The sequence below is a fragment of the Dreissena polymorpha genome, unplaced genomic scaffold, assembly GCF_020536995.1.
Source record: "Dreissena polymorpha isolate Duluth1 unplaced genomic scaffold, UMN_Dpol_1.0 chrUn003, whole genome shotgun sequence".
In the NCBI taxonomy this organism is placed as follows: Eukaryota; Metazoa; Mollusca; class Bivalvia; order Myida; family Dreissenidae; genus Dreissena; species Dreissena polymorpha.
Genome location: NW_026273317.1, coordinates 925,667 through 941,951, shown reverse-complemented (window position 1 = coordinate 941,951; position 16,285 = coordinate 925,667). Strand labels below are relative to the sequence as shown.

Sequence of the window (16,285 nt, the reverse complement as noted above, 5' to 3'; positions counted from 1 at the left end):
TTGATGCATAGGATCACACACGGCATACCCATAACATTATATAAAAAACACGTTCTGCGCATCCTTAAATTTGTCGTCCGAAGTCGGAAAACGTATTGCCCTGTATATTTTGTCAAATAAAGTGTCAGTCGCTGCAATTGTCTGTTTACTCGTCAAAATTGTCAAGGTCTTCAATAGCTATATAGAAACTTCAGCGTACAGTTTATTTAGTATTGACAGACCTGTACAAAGTCGCGCCAGTCAAAAATCATAAAAAGCGACATTTAAAGTTATGGTAGCCAGAACTAGGTCGTCGATGGTGTACATGTATGTTGACATCGACAGCATTTTGTCAGGAGCAATCACCGCCATATTGGATTTTGATCATTTTCTTTCGAAAATAAAATGAATTATAGTAAAGTAAAATCTTCTTTTCGCGGTCGTAATGTGTTAAAATTCGCATACTGCGTAAAATTGAATGTAGGCATATGGTGATATTTTTACTTGTTTTACAGTTTGTGTGTGAATTTTTTAAAGACTATTTTGCGTACCAGAACAAATACATGTATATCACTACGCATGGTTACATTTGTTAGATTTTAAGCGCTTTTATGACTGAATTAAAATTACTGTTAAGGTTATTAGATCTATTTATGTTAAATGTCACGTTGAAAAAATCAAATGGGATAAATAGAATACTAGGATTAGCGTTGAATACAGAGAAGTTTATGTTGCTTGGCTCGAACACCGAAAGCGCTCGCCAAGGCTCGCGCTTCGGGCGTTCTAAGCCTCGCAACATAAACTTCCCTGTATTCAACGCTAACCTAGTATTTTCTATGTGTTCACTGAAAATTATTTAACATATATTATTAATAAGGTTATATGGAACTCACTGTTTCATTGAGCAAAATACAGCTGATGTCCGGCCGAGACGCGATGGGGAACTGTTCAAGGAAGAGGTAAGTGAGGCCATTTTCATCCTGGCCTGGCCAATCCACCTTGATAAGAGCTGTCTTTACTGAACTGGGGCCCTGGTTGCTTAACTGGGTTGAAACAAGAGTGAATTGGGATATTGGGTGAACATGACCATTTAACCCTTTCCCCCATAAAAAGCAAAGTAAAAATGGCTATGTGCGAATAGCATAAAACCAGAACAGCCCGCGAGTAACTTGCAGTCTGTTCAGGTTTTATGCTGTTTTCTGCTCATCAGTATCTAAGAATTGGAAATGAAGCATTTAAAACTTGCATCTAGTAAATGTGGTAACGGTTTAAGATGATATTCTGAAATGTCCTGATGTGTGAATTTGTTTTCTATTGATCATGTATATGTGTGTTTTCATTTTGCATTAAACAGTTGTAAACAATTATACTATAGTACTTTTTCAATTTTTGCAAGCATAATTTAGTTATAATGTTATTGTAAATGTATTCTGCAACTGTTTGGAAATTTAAACAAACCATATATTTAAAGTTAGTAGAATGTTGAGACTAACTTTCAGAGAATTTCATTGTACATGTTTGTGCTAGCTGGGAAAACCCTGCTGTGGGTATTGTTTGTACAAAAGTAGTGACTTAAAGGATTTAAATTTTAAATCTTTTTTTGTTACATGAATGTCTTACAATAAAGTTTCACAAATGCAATTGAATGCTGCCAACTTACGACATATCTGTGTTCAATGAGAGGTCCAGAGAGCCCAGAATCCCGGTACTGTCTAACGTCCGAGTCAGAGTAGACAAACTGCTCAGGATTAGGTGTCCTGAAACATGTTATAAATTGTGAAAGATAATAAGTATTAGCTAGCCTTATTCTTGGAAAACTGGGCTTTCTTGTGAAGTGTCGTTACAGATTAGCCTGTGCAGTCCAAAAAGGCAATAATCAGGACTCAACTTTCAACTAATATGGATTTTTTTTGTTAAATGGAAGTCTCTCCTCATAGACAATTTAGTTACAGTGGAAAGTGTCGTCTCCTATTAGCCTGTGCAGACTTCACATGCTAATCTTGAACGACACTTCAAGCACATACATTAAGCCCTGTTTTTCCAGAACGAGGCTCAATACAATATAATTATAATTCACATATAAACATTTAAGGTTATGTGTAAAATGCTTTTAGACTACAGACAAAAATACTGTGGTATTTGAATCAAGCAAATTTATAGAGAAAAGCATCAAGGTTCATATGTGCTCCATAACTATTTCTCACACAAAGTGGTAATCAAATTCAAAGTAAAAACATTCTTATTATCAGGAAAGATAAAAAAATTGAATTACTGCCCTCACATAAATAATTAAGTTTAAAGGAAAGAAGACAAACAAAAGCTTGTACAAAAGTCTGCAGTCATATCACACAAATAAAGGTTTCTACTGATGATCTTTATAAAATATTCAAACTATTACATTTGTCCACACATATATATTACAAAGTAATTGGTTGCTTTCTTTTGAAAAAAAAACCTTCCACAGTAAAATCACATTGATATTATTGTTTTTTCTACAACTATTCAATCGAGAACATATTTACCCTCCAATTCTGAGGTCTGCAGCCTGTTGCAGTTGTATGCGCACCTCCGCTACATTGTTCTTAGTCGTGCTGATGTTCTCTGCATTCGAACTGATATAAACAGCAGGTGCTCAGTGAATTTAGTAATCATTAAAATTAATATGTTCATCAAATGCTAAACATATAACATACAACCAATATGACTAGTTTTACATTAATCGTGTTTTAGATAAAACTTTAATATTTTAACCATCCACCACTCAAGAACCCATTTTTAGTGTCTTGGAAAATCAAATAAATTAAAGACCTTTCTTAATAGATTCAAGTTTTAAAGGCTTCATTTTGAACCCTAAGAAACTGATAAGCAGCAAACAGAATTAAACCTGAACAGTATGCTTTACTCTGGTGTTTTGCTGGTTGCATATTATCATTCTTACTTTGCTTCTGCAGGGGAAAGACTTAACACTTTGTTTTCCTTGGCTGCCCTTTTTCCATTGACTCAATTCTTGAGGTTACTTTAGTGCTAAATGCTCTCAATCTAACAACATTGGTTCTATGGTGTGGATCTCTTGTCATATTCTATGCAATCAATACTGCATGCACAATAAGCTCCGGCATAAGTAAATGAGCCAGGTTCTAGGAAAACGGGGTTTAATGCATGAGTAAAGTGTTGCCCCAGATTTGCCTGTAAAGTCAGCACAGACTAATCAGGGACGACACTTAACACTCTTATAGTATTTTTCATATAAAGAAAGTCTCTAAAAGCAAAAATCCATTTAAGACAGAGAGTGGCGTTCTTAATAAACCAGTGGGGACACTTTAGATTGAACCCATTTTTGTCAAAGGGAGGCACATATAAAGCTGATTAGTTCTGGTGTACCTGTTAAGTTCCATTCTAAATACCATCTCTGGGGTTGATCCGTTTATTCCTTTCGGAGTGGCCACAAGCGTAAAGTTTGTCTGAAAGTAAACATACATTTTAATAGCAATACTTATCATCAAAATGTTATTCTTATCATCAATGTTTAATCGAGTCAAAATTTAAATAGAAAACCAAAAAATATAATGTTACTTCTATACTTATTCTACAACAGTCATTCTCCCAAAAAAACAAATTGTGTTTTGCATCACACTGACAAATGAAACAAAATCTCATATTCCATAATGCCAATAACACCAACTTACTCACAAAGTCAATGGTGTCACAAATACAGTCCCACTTTTGCCTATGGCAAAAACACATTATGGAAGACTGAACTTCAAGCTAATAACTAATCAAAAATCTTATATTTTTTACAAAAATGCTGGAAACCAGCTATTCACAAATCATTCAAATTAACCCTTTGCATGCTGGGAAATTTGTCGTCTGCTAAAATGTTGTTTGCTGAATTTCTAAAATTAGCATTTTCTTCGATATTTTTTCAAAGAATACTATCAGAATAGCAAACAGTTTGGATCCTGATGACACGCCACGTTCTGTGGCGTCTCATCTGGATCCAAACTGTTTGCAAAGGCATTCAAAATTCGGTTCCAGCACTGAAAGAGTTAACGAAGATGAAAAATATGAATTGGAAACAAATAACAAGAAAAGATCTCATAAAACCATTCTTACAGCCATGTCATGCGTAGTTTTCATATTTATATTTTGTTTTATTCTTCCATCAAAAATCGTATAATATGTAAGTCAGAATTGGCCCAAGGATTATATCTGAACCAATCAATAAAGTAATTAATTTCAATTTAGGACAGCACTATCAGGTTCAAAGAGCAAATTGGATCCCAAAAAAGAAAAATAGGCCAACTAAGTCCACGTAAGGTCTTCATGAATACAAACTTACCCTTGACCTTGAAGGAAGTGGGTTACCAAGGTCACAGACAACAAAGCTTTTATCACTGGATACATCACAGAAAACAGGAATTTCCTGGGGAAAAAAACGTATCACATAGGTACATACACATTATTAACTAAAATGAAATGCCAAGTTTAAACGAAAGTCAAAGTGTAAAATCATAGATCAGAATATTTTGCAAAAAGCATCTAAATCCTTACTGTTTAAGATCATCAGGCCTGTACAAGAAACTATTACATTAATAAATGGAAATAAAATTTTAAAAAACATTGATAAAAAACTTTTACAAAATTTATAAATGATCAGCACATACATCCCAGCAAAGATAGAACAATGAATGTTTTTATAAATTCAGTAGTAAATAATATCTTCTAACTGTTGCATAATCAAAATGATTCACTTCAAACTATAAAACTTGTTTGAACAAATCACCTTTGACACACTCAAAAAGAACTTTACTTTGTTTATTACCCTAAATACTCTAAGTTTTCAGACGCACACAAAATATATATTTTTGGTTCAAAAATTTGTATAGAAAAATATTAATAAAAGTTAGGTGTCAGACGATTAAGAGACATGTATTTTTTGCTTGTTTGTAAATCATTATATTGAAATAAAAGCAATAAATAAATGCAATAATTAATTGTGCCCCACGCTTCTTTCTATGCTTTGAAATAAATACAACTTCCCATTTTTGCAATGTCTTACCTGAAATGCTATACAAACAAAAATATATAAAAAAATAAACACACTGCTTCCTTAAAACGATACAATTTCAATTGCTGTTGGGTGGAACCATTGTTTACTACAGGTATACATGATAATTAACCCAATAGGGCAAATGTCATGGTCCATTGTCCACTTGCATTCATCTGCCAAATCTGGCAAAATAGCACCACAAATTATTTTATCAGAAAATTTAGAGTCACCATTTATGGACAACAACCTGTAAGTCCAAAAATTGTGAGTCACGCAACATAATTATTTTTGCTAAAAAAGGGCCTTTCCAAAAATTATGAATGTCCAAAAACTTAGAGTAATTAAGGTAGTTAACTGACAAGCTGTTATTTCACTTTTTTCTTGGCATGTTTTATTTTTGCTGATTTCGAATCATATGTTTTCTTAAGTATACGAACATGTTTCCCGTTGTTTTTTTTTCCCCAAATATTCATACAATGCACTGGAGAATAACTTGGGAAACATCTAAGGGGAGAAAATAGCCTCTTCTGTCCCTTATTGTAATCATCAAATCTTCTCTATCAAGTATTGGTGACCTAGCGATTTTACGAACCATCTGTAAAGTTACTTTGGTATTAAGAAGGAAAAGATGTGAAAACAGGAGAAATCACTTCCCTGTATGCAATCATATACTCACAAATTTCTTGTCCTTGATCTTGTTGAAGGTGACCCCCTCTGGAAATGTGATGTTGAGCATAGCTTCGAAGGCATCCTCGCCTCTGTTCTCAATGAACACTAGTATCTCCACCTCCTTCTCCTCACCCAGTGTGTAGTAGTCTAGGGTCCTGAAAGGGTTATGAAGATCTCACTTAGTGACAGGTCCAGAAAATATTATGATAATACACACTGAGACATCACACAATCTGTCATAGGACCTGAACATATCATAACGACCCAGTCATACTCAGTCATACACACACCAAGTGAGCCATAACATCCCAAACGTTGCATTCCATGTTATACAGCCATCATGACACACAACATACCCCATGTCAAACAGTATTGATCACAGCTGTACAATTAATACTGGTGTCCATCTTGTGACCAGGAGTATCATGAACAACATGTATTAAGTTGTTTATTTTTGTGTTAACTGTAGCTTATTTTGAGATCAAATGTATCAAATTCTCAAACATCCAATAGTGTTTTGGATGCAGTTCCAGCTATGTGATCAGGATGTGTTTACATTGAGGCCCACTCCACACAAACTGATTGATTGATCTTTATCCAAAGACGCCAAGTACTGGTTTAAATCTGCTAATGGATAAATCACGGACTTGAAAAAACTATTGATGCAATGCAGCTCTTCACGTAAATATTTTTAAACAAAGCATTCGTACAATTTTCTTTCTTCCATCTTTAATCCTTTCAGTGCTGGAACCAAATTTTGAAGGCCTTTGCAAACAGTTTGGATCCAGACAAGACGCCACAGAACATGGCGTCTCATCAGGATCCAAACTGTTTGCTATTCTGAAAGTATCCTTGAAAAAAATCAACAACAAGATGCGTTTGTGAAACACAATGTCCCCCTATATGACGTTTGACCTTGGAAGATGACCTTGACCTTGTGAAGGATGACCTTGACCTTGACCTTTTACCACTCAAAATGTGCAGCTCCATGAGATACACATGCATGCCAAATATCAAGTTGCTATCTTCAAAATTGCAAAAGTATTCATAAAATAAGCGATTTGGGCCACATATATTTGACCTCTGACCTTGAAGTATGACCTTGACCTTGACCTTTCACCACTCAAAATGTGCAGCTCCATGAGATACACATGCATGCCAAATATCAAGTTGCTATCTTCAATATTGCAAAAGTATTCATAAAATGAGCGATTTTGGCCACATATATTTGACCTCTGACCTTAAAGGATGACCTTGACCTTGACCTTTCACCACTCAAAATGTGCAGCTTCATGAGATACATATGCATGCCAAATATGAAGTTGCTAAGTTCAATGTAGCAAAAGTTATTGCAAAATGTTAAAGTTGGGCCAAACAGACCAACAGACAGACAGGGCAAAAACAATATGTCCCCCACTACTATAGTGGGGGACATAAAAATGCAAATTTTAGAAATTCAGCAGACAACATTTTAGCAGACGACAAATTTCCAAGCATGCAAAGGGTTAAGGACAGAAGTCACTTACTGCGTGGCAGAAATCCTCAGGTCTGGTATACACACATTGTCTGGGCCACAGTTCTTCATAATACTGGCCTGAATTTTGTAAAATAATTACAAATATACACATACATACATGAAAAAGGCAATAAAGAAAATGAGTAAGTGTAAAGAGATCTTTTTTATAGGTTTTTCCATGTTTTAAAATTTTAAATTATAAATTGCATATCTGTTTTTAAATACTTGTACCTAAGAATGCATTTTTTATTCCATTTTTCACAATGAAATAAAAATAAATTTAATTATCAAATACAATCAAGAATGGCACGGAAAAATGGTGCAAGAGAAACATTAGACCTTTCAATAGGTTTATTTCCCCTGAAATCAGATAGTCCCCAAAGTAGAAATTAAATAGCAAGAAAATTAACCAGTTAAACCAACAGTATGAAAACAGGTTAAAAAAGCTCAAATTGTCCTACTTGTCCAAGAAGCAATTACATGTTGTATAACAAATTCTGACCAATTTTTAATTGTCCGTTCATGCACAAGGACAACCTTGACAATATGGCCCATTAACCCTTTTCCACTCAGAAATAAAGTGAATATGGCTTTTGCAACCAGCATAAAACCAGAACAGCCTGCGAGTAATTCGCAGTCTGTTCAGGTTTTATGCTGTATGCTGCTCATCAGTATTTAAGGGTTGGAAATGAAGCCTTTAAAACTTGAATCTAGTAAAAAAGGTCTTAAATAAAATTTAACTTTCAAAGGGACTACAAATGCAAAAAAATAGGTATCTAAGTGGTAAAGGGTTAAATTAACAACTCCTTGAACATGATGATAATAATTAAAATCTAATGATATTGTGTGGGTTTTTATAAAATTAAGTTGCACACATTCAAGCCACATCAGCGGATCCTTGCCCTCACCTCTGCCCTAACAGTGGTGGGTATCCTCTGGTTCAGGATGGGTTGCACTTCTCTACGGGACCGAGAAACCTTCTTGATTACATCAAAACTGTAATCCACCACAATGGGCGTCAGCTTGTCTCTGATGTTCTTCTGCAAGGCAAGATAGGGCAGTGAAGCATCGAGTACAATATGAGGGTTTTAAGTGGAAAGATTTACCAAATGAAACATTTTTCATTGACTTTTCAAGTACACAAAAGTTTTGATTTTGCAATTCTCATATTTATGTAATTTAAAGAAAAGCAGGTGCATTTATTAGAGAATATACAGTATTTGCTTAAAGCGAGATTATACGATTTTGTATATGTGTTAAATTGTAATATATTGATAAAATATGTTACAATAACGCAAAATAGGCAAAAAAATTATACATTGAAGACGAATTTCATAAAATGCAGCAAAGACAAATTAGCGCCCTGAGCCAATTGTGACGAAGATATTTCGTACATATTTTCCAACAATAATCGAAGCATTCGTCTTTATATTATGATCAGAGTTAGTGTTTGTGTGTCGTATGAATATATATCGTTGCAGGAATTTAAAATGAACCGTTGAACTAGATTTAGATTCACATCGTTACATGCATGATATACATGCTGTGCTTCGGCAGTACATATACTAGATATACATGCTGGCGAATTCGATTGTACAGACATTTTCGATTTCAGAATTAAATATCTGGCTTATTTCGCATTTTTCGCCACATGTTCTTCTTAACTTTAATTTTGATTTATATTGAAATATATATATAATAAGTTTTTTTCACATTTTATATAAATTCATAAATATTTGATAAAATCGTATAATCTCGCTTAAATGACATTTATATATCAAATACAATACTCAACCTTGTATTTGTTATATCTTTCTTATATTAACTTTACATTGATGTTTAAGCTTACTATTTTTTCACTAATGATTCATAGGAATATAATAATTTCAGCAGTGGAATAGAGCAAAAGAAAAAATTTTCTTAAAAAAATAATTGTACTTGGTCAACCATTCATTATATAACTTAAGCAAGTAAAACAGGAAATAAAAATCCCCACTAAAAATCATGACTTACGACAAGATATGCGTTGAATTTGAATAATTAAATGTTTATACTATATTAGCGCTAATATTGGTACTCCATGGTCTAAGCTCAACATTAGAGTATTTTTCTGTAAAACTATGGCAAACATATTAACATAGATGAAATAGATAATAAAAAAAATCATGGTTTCTCTAAATTCTAAATTTTGGACATTTACTTTTGGAAAAAATTTTGAGTATCTAAATTTTCAGACACAAACAATATTCATTACTGTTAAATGTGCGAATAACAAAATAACGGTAGTTGTCAGATGAGCCACTTGACAATTAGGAGTGTTTTAGGAATTTTTGAGCTATAAGAATACAATACGTCTAGTGTTTCTGGTGGACAAAACCCTGCCAGTCTTACCACACAACCAGTCTTATGACTTACCACACAACCAGCCTTATGACTTACCACACAACCAGTCTTATGACTTTCCACACAACCAGTCTTATGACTTACCACAAGATATGCGAAGTAAGTGAAGCACTCCTGTTTGCCCATGATGACTTACCACAAGATATGCGAAGTAGGTGAAGCACTCCTGTTTGCCCTTGATGACTTACCACAAGATATGCGAAGTAGGTGAAGCACTCCTGTTTGCCCTTGATGACTTACCACAAGATATGTGAAGTAAGTGAAGCACTCCTGTTTGCCCTTGATGAATTACCACAAGATATGCGAAGTAGGTGAAGCACTCCTGTTTGCCCTTGATGACTTACCACAAGATATGCGAAGTAGGTGAAGCACTCCTGCTTGCCCTTGATGACTTACCACAAGATATGCAAAGTAGGTGAAGCACTCCTGTTTGCCCTTGATGACTTACCACAAGATATGCGAAGTAGGTGAAGCACTCCTGTTTGCCCTTGATGACTTACCACAAGATATGCAAAGTAGGAGAAGCACTCCTGCTTGCCCTTGATGACTTACCATAAGATATGCGAAGTAGGAGAAGCACTCCTGTTTGCCCTTGATGACTTACCACAAGATATGCGAAGTAGGTGAAGCCCTCCTGTTTGCCCTTGATGACTTACCACAAGATATGCGAAGTAGGTGAAGCACTCCTGTTTGCCCTTGATGTCTTACCACAAGATATGAGAAGTAGGTGAAGCACTCCTGCTTGCCCTTGATGACTTACCACAAGATATGCGAAGTAGGTGAAGCAATCCTGTTTGCCCTTGATGACTTACCACAAGATATGCGAAGTAGGTGAAGCACTCCTGTTTGCCCTTGATGACTTACCACAAGATATGCGAAGTAAGTGAAGCACTCCTGTTGCCCTTGATGACTTACCACAAGATATGCGAAGTAAGTGAAGCACTCCTGTTTGCCCTTCATGACTTACCACAAGATATGCGAAGTAGGTGAAGCACTCCTGCTTGCCCTTGTATGCACTCAAGGTCTTGCTCTCTTCCCGCAAGCCAGTTGAGTGTATGAAGTACACACGACTGGTGTCATTCTTCAGGGAATCAAACTTGATGTTGAGGGTGAAATCCAGTCTGTCTGGCACCCCCACCCCGTCATACAGGAGGCAGGCATACACAGTGATGCTTAAATAAATATAGGAGGAATTATACTTATACCTTTGTAAATGTATTAAGTTTAAAGATCATATCAACTTTAAAATAGTAATATGAATCCATACCAAAAGACACTTCAGGTACTTATTATAGAAACAGACTTTAAAGCAATCAGGGTCTGATTGCTACAAAAAGGAGAAAAGCAATGGTGTGGCAATGTTAGTGTGAGAGCCGCACCATGTGCTACATACCACTGCACTTTGGTCTGCTGAGTGCCTGTGCCTACCACGCAGGTCTCAAACTCTGGACTCAGGGTGATATTCTGGGGCTGGATGCTGATGGTTGGAGTGACTCGCACCACAGGCCGACTCCTAACAAACAATTCATAAGCAACTGTGTAAGGCTACAACAACTTGATCACACAAGTGGCGTTTAAAACTGCCTGGGTCAATTAAGGCTGACCATTCTAGTGACATTATCTAATTATATTCTTAATGTTTTAATCTCATATTGCAATTAAGATTTAAAAGCAAAATGGTAGTTTGTTTTACAGTTGTTATTTAATATAACAAGAGGGCCTGAAAGGCCCAAAGTCGCTCACCTGAGATAAAAAGAAATGACCTGTTCTTTGCAGCCCAAGATATCAATGGAACAAATGTTCTAACCAAGTATCATGAAGAATGAACAACAAATGGCCCCTTGGCGGCCATGTTTTTTTAACAGACCTGAACCATTTTTTAACTCTTCCAAGATATGTCCAAATTTCATGAAGATTGGGAAAAAAATGTGTCTTCTAGACTATTCACATGTTGTCACTATAAACATATAAAGAAAACTACCCCACTCCCTGGCGGCCATGCTTTTTCACTGATCATGACCATTTTCAAACTCGTCCGAGACATCCACATAACTAATGTTTTGACAAAATTTCATGATGATTAGGCAAAACATGTGGCTTTTAGAGTGTTCACAAGCTTTTTTACTATATAAATATAAGGAAAAAGACCCCCCCCACCCTGGCGGCCATGTTTTTTTAACGATCCAAACCATTATCGAACTCAACTGTCCTATCCAGGTGTGGTAGTGCGGTCTCCTTTGCTTACAAAAATGAACTGGTCACAGGACGGTTACAAGCTATGTAACTTTGTGAGCACTTATGTAATGCAGAAAAATTTATTTGACGAACTCTTATTTCCAGTCAGGATGACTATACTGACTGGTTGTAATTCAATTAACTAAAGGCGTTCAGTCAGGGACCTAAATACACTCAAAGAATTTATTTATAAGTGAAAACCAAGGCAGCTTTAACAAAAATAACTAATTTCTATTCCAAGAACTTGGAAAATGAAGAACAACGACAGAAAATTAAGAACAGGTACAAGCCAAGTCTAAAGAATCTAAGTATCATTACAAAAATGAACAACATACAGCAAATACCTTAATGAACGTAAAAAGAAGTGCAAAATCTGTCAAAAAAACTGATATAAATATAAGTTACTGTAAGTCTAGAAAGTGCTTCAAAAATCTAGTTTACAAAATAGGTATAATTTAATCTAAAGAACAATATTATGGAGATTAGGAAACTTCAGTTAATCAAATGTAAAAATAAGAAAAACTCACTAAAGTTATTGAAATAGAATAGAGTCTTTCTAATTTAGAAAATGCCAAACAAAAATAATCTAAATAATAATAATTTAGAAAATAATGCCAAAATGTCTTGATGCTGGTGTTAAAAATAATTTAGAGTTTAATTATTTCAAAATTCCAACCTTTTTCAAGAGCTGTTAACTTTTTCAAGAAAGCATCAAGGTGTTTAAATCAGCCAAAACAGCTTATTTTATAAAGTTCAGAAGAGATCAATGGCAGAGTAGTCAATTTTCCCTCAGTACAGTGCATTTATCAATGATCAATATCTTCCCAAATTCCAGAGCAGAACTAAAAATAGATTACTGAAACAGGTTAAACAAGGGAGATAAATACTGCATAAATACTGCAAAATCATGTACATGTTGTCTTTCTTTCAGTTATCTCTTAGCTGAAAGGCTTATCATAAGTGTTAATGACTAAAACAGTTATGTTAACTATGAAAATTCTGTGTTATGAAAATTTACATAATACAGTTAATGTCACATAATATTGACATAATAAAACCAAACTTTATTACACAGGAAACAAATGTTCTGACCAAATTTCATGAAGATTGAGCAAACTAGAAAGTTAACAAGATTTTACTACAGTCATATATAGCCATATAAGGAAAAATGCCCCACCCCTTGGCAGCCATGTTTTTCATGCCAAGGTTACCATTTTTGAACTCATCCAAGATATCATTGGGACAAATCATCTGAGCAAGTTTCATGAAGATCGGAAAATAAATGTGGCCTCTAGAGTGTTAACAAGGTTTTACTATAGCCATTTAAGGAAAAAGGCCCCCACCCCTTGGCGGCCATGTTTTACAACCAACTGACATCATTTTCGAACTCGTCCAAGATATCATTGGGATGAATCTTCTGACTAAGTTTCATGAGAATTGGACAATAAATGTGGCCTCTAGAGTGTTAACAAGATTTTGCTATAGCCATATATAGCCATATAAGGAAAAATGCCCCGCCCCCTAGCAGCCATGTTTTTCAAGCAAACGTAACCATTTTTGCACGACGGACGACGGACAAAAGGCGATCACAAAAGCTCACCATGAGCACGTTGTGCTTAGGTGAGCTAAAAAAAATTATAGAAAATTTCAATAGGTTTTACATCTTTGTATTTTAAAAAGAAGAAGGTGCAGAACTCTCCTTTTTCCATCTAAAGTTAATTAATGATCTAACATACAAACATGCCCCTTGAGGACTAGCTATTATTTAATGTGGCCTAAATTTTGACCCCATGGGACCACTTATAAACTTGGCACAGATATCATTGGGACAAATTTTCGGACAAAATTCTGCAAGATGGGGCAATAAATGTGGCTTAACTTGTAGTAGTGTCCTAGTTTTTACAGCACGACCCAGATTTAAAATTGAATTCATTGTGACCAAGTTTCATGAAGATTTGGTAATCAATGTGGCCTCTAGAGCATTCAAACGCTTTTTCAATACAAACCTTAGGAAGGCAGCCTTGTTTGAGCCATAGGCTCCTACAAGAAGGTCCGGGTACTGGTTCTGGTCCATGTCCAGACCTCCTGCCAGAGACCATCCGAACGTCTCTGACCCTGGCAAAGCTTCATCTGCCTTGATAGCCTGCGATAGGATGCCATGGTATTTTAATTAGAGCCTTAAATGTGAATTGTATCAACATATTTACATAATGAGTCACATTCTGGGAAAAGGGGGCTTAATGAATATACTAAAAGTGTCGCCTCAGATTTGCCTATGCAGGCTAATGAAGGACTCCACTTTCAACTGTATAGAATTTTTAGTTTTAAGAAAGTTTCTTGTAAAAAAAAAGAGAAATATATATATATAACCTTAAGACAACAAAAGTTAGGATAAGAATACAATGACAACATTTGAACAACTTGTACCTGTTGTATGTCTGTGATGATGCCTTTCATGCTGCCATGGTAGATGTAGACAACACCTCGACCATCTTTCCCTGCATAGGGGGCACCCACAGCAATATCTGGGTATACACAGAATAAAGGAATTTAAATCTATGTGTATTTGTTTTCTTTGTTGTTTTCAATGTTTAAAGTGATATTATGGGCATCTAACAGTATATGCTATGTTTATAGGTGTCCATTGCAACCCTTGTTTATTTTTGGGGTTTTCACTTCATATACACTTGTATTTGTTAATTCAGCATCAACATACTAAAACAATATCACGGAAATAGAAAAATAATGCATTTGAATATCAACCGTACTTTCGTTTTGACAACTGAAATGATTCGATGTACGATGCGAGTCTAAATGTAGTTTTCAAGCAGATTCGTTCATACGACACAAAGACACAATTTTGTTTTAGGATCATTTCGGCTTAGAGGACTGGGTCATGTAAAATATCGAGTATAATATATATTTTTATAAACAACTGGTAGCAAGATGAGTTGCAGATAATTGGTCAGTTACCATATTTTAACTACTGTGAAACCATTTATTTTCGTCGGTACAAAATTTCGCCCTTTTCATAAAAATGACTATTTCGTCCGCTCTTAAATTCGTCCATTTCTGGTTTTGAAAAAAAAAACAACGTCCGATTTGTTTGTAATACATGTAATACGCGGTTGCGAAAAAATCGTGCTGGGGAAAGAGAGATGACACTTGGTAGTCATTTGCAGGAGGTGGGCCTTGTTTGGCATATGCCAATTAACAAGTCTGTTATTTCAGGTGATAGTAACTGTCCCTTATTATTTAATGTCATTGACACTTTCTTTGTTATGATTAGCGGATAAGTGGGACTGAATAACCGTTAACGAGTGTTTTAAACAACGAAGCCAATTGCCAATAAGTCTTTTTCCGTTACAATCACGGACAACCAAACACAAATCAAAATGTTCTTTATTAATTTGTAACAAAGCGCAGAATATATTTCAGTCAGGTGTTGATCACACATCGTCATATTTTAATTGCGTTTAATAGTATTGTCTTTAATCCGGATTCGCCGCGTGTAGGCTGTATAATCTGCAACACTCCTGAAAAACACAATACACACAATGGGTAATAAAGTTGTTAACAATTAGCGCTTATCAACACTATTATACCTAAACGAAGTCGACGCATTCGATACAGCCTTAATGCATTCGCATTTAACAGGAAATGTCAGTTGTCAGTACACTGTATAATGAACACCCCTTTGTGTCAAAACCGGATTTAACTTGAGTGTAATTAGTCGACCGTTTCATGTTCTTTGTATCAATACCATCTGTGTATCTGTATGATAAGTATACCAGTCAACAAACAAGGTGCGCGCTTCCGCATATGGGTATTCGGACGTTCAAAAAATTGACCTACGGTTTAGCGTTCACGCCGTCGAACGCATTAAGCCAATTAACTCGTTTTTTTTCACTATTTCTTTATTTGCAAAAAATACTAGTTGCTTATAACTTACCTTGCAATCTTTTTTTCACGCATTTTGCGAGTGTGCGAGTGTTAATTTCGAGCCTTGTGTATATGCGTGGATTACGCTGGATTTAAATGCCTCATGCCTACGGTAATTCAGTCTTATTTGTTTCAAATATGGAACATGATTGTTCGTTAGGATCTTGAATTCGTCCATCGGTCGAAGGACGAAAAAGGCGAAAATAAATGTCGGACGAATAATAATGGTTTCACAGTAACTATTTTGACCTGTTAATTCTTTTGACCTGTTTATTCTTTTCAGCTCATTTCAACAGTGAAAAATGCCCATACTATCACTTTAACTGTTTAGATATGCATTTTGACTTGTGTGTAGTCCCTTAGAACTAACATTGTATATAAAACCTTTCTTAATAGATTCAAGTTTTAAAGAGTTCATTACCAACCTTAAGATACTGACATGCAGCAAACAGCATAAAACCTGAACAGACTTCGAGTTACTCCCAGGCTGT

At 35.3% G+C, this 16,285-nt stretch overlaps 1 protein-coding gene across 2 annotated transcripts in view; it reads right to left on the bottom strand.

The window, feature by feature from the left end:
• The window catches only part of LOC127863233 (integrin alpha-8-like), a 95,397-nt gene that overhangs the window by 13,297 nt on the left and 65,815 nt on the right, over positions 1-16,285 (bottom strand). For both annotated transcript variants that reach the window (XM_052402615.1, XM_052402616.1), the window contains exons 13-24: positions 14,280-14,377; positions 13,859-13,995; positions 11,011-11,130; positions 10,585-10,789; positions 8,123-8,254; positions 7,225-7,292; positions 5,706-5,853; positions 4,319-4,402; positions 3,361-3,440; positions 2,502-2,591; positions 1,640-1,736; positions 873-1,022 (exon numbers count right to left, since the gene is read on the bottom strand). In XM_052402615.1, the coding sequence (XP_052258575.1) occupies positions 873-1,022; positions 1,640-1,736; positions 2,502-2,591; positions 3,361-3,440; positions 4,319-4,402; positions 5,706-5,853; positions 7,225-7,292; positions 8,123-8,254; positions 10,585-10,789; positions 11,011-11,130; positions 13,859-13,995; positions 14,280-14,377 (1,409 nt within the window). The remainder of the gene's footprint in view (positions 1-872; positions 1,023-1,639; positions 1,737-2,501; positions 2,592-3,360; positions 3,441-4,318; positions 4,403-5,705; positions 5,854-7,224; positions 7,293-8,122; positions 8,255-10,584; positions 10,790-11,010; positions 11,131-13,858; positions 13,996-14,279; positions 14,378-16,285) is intronic.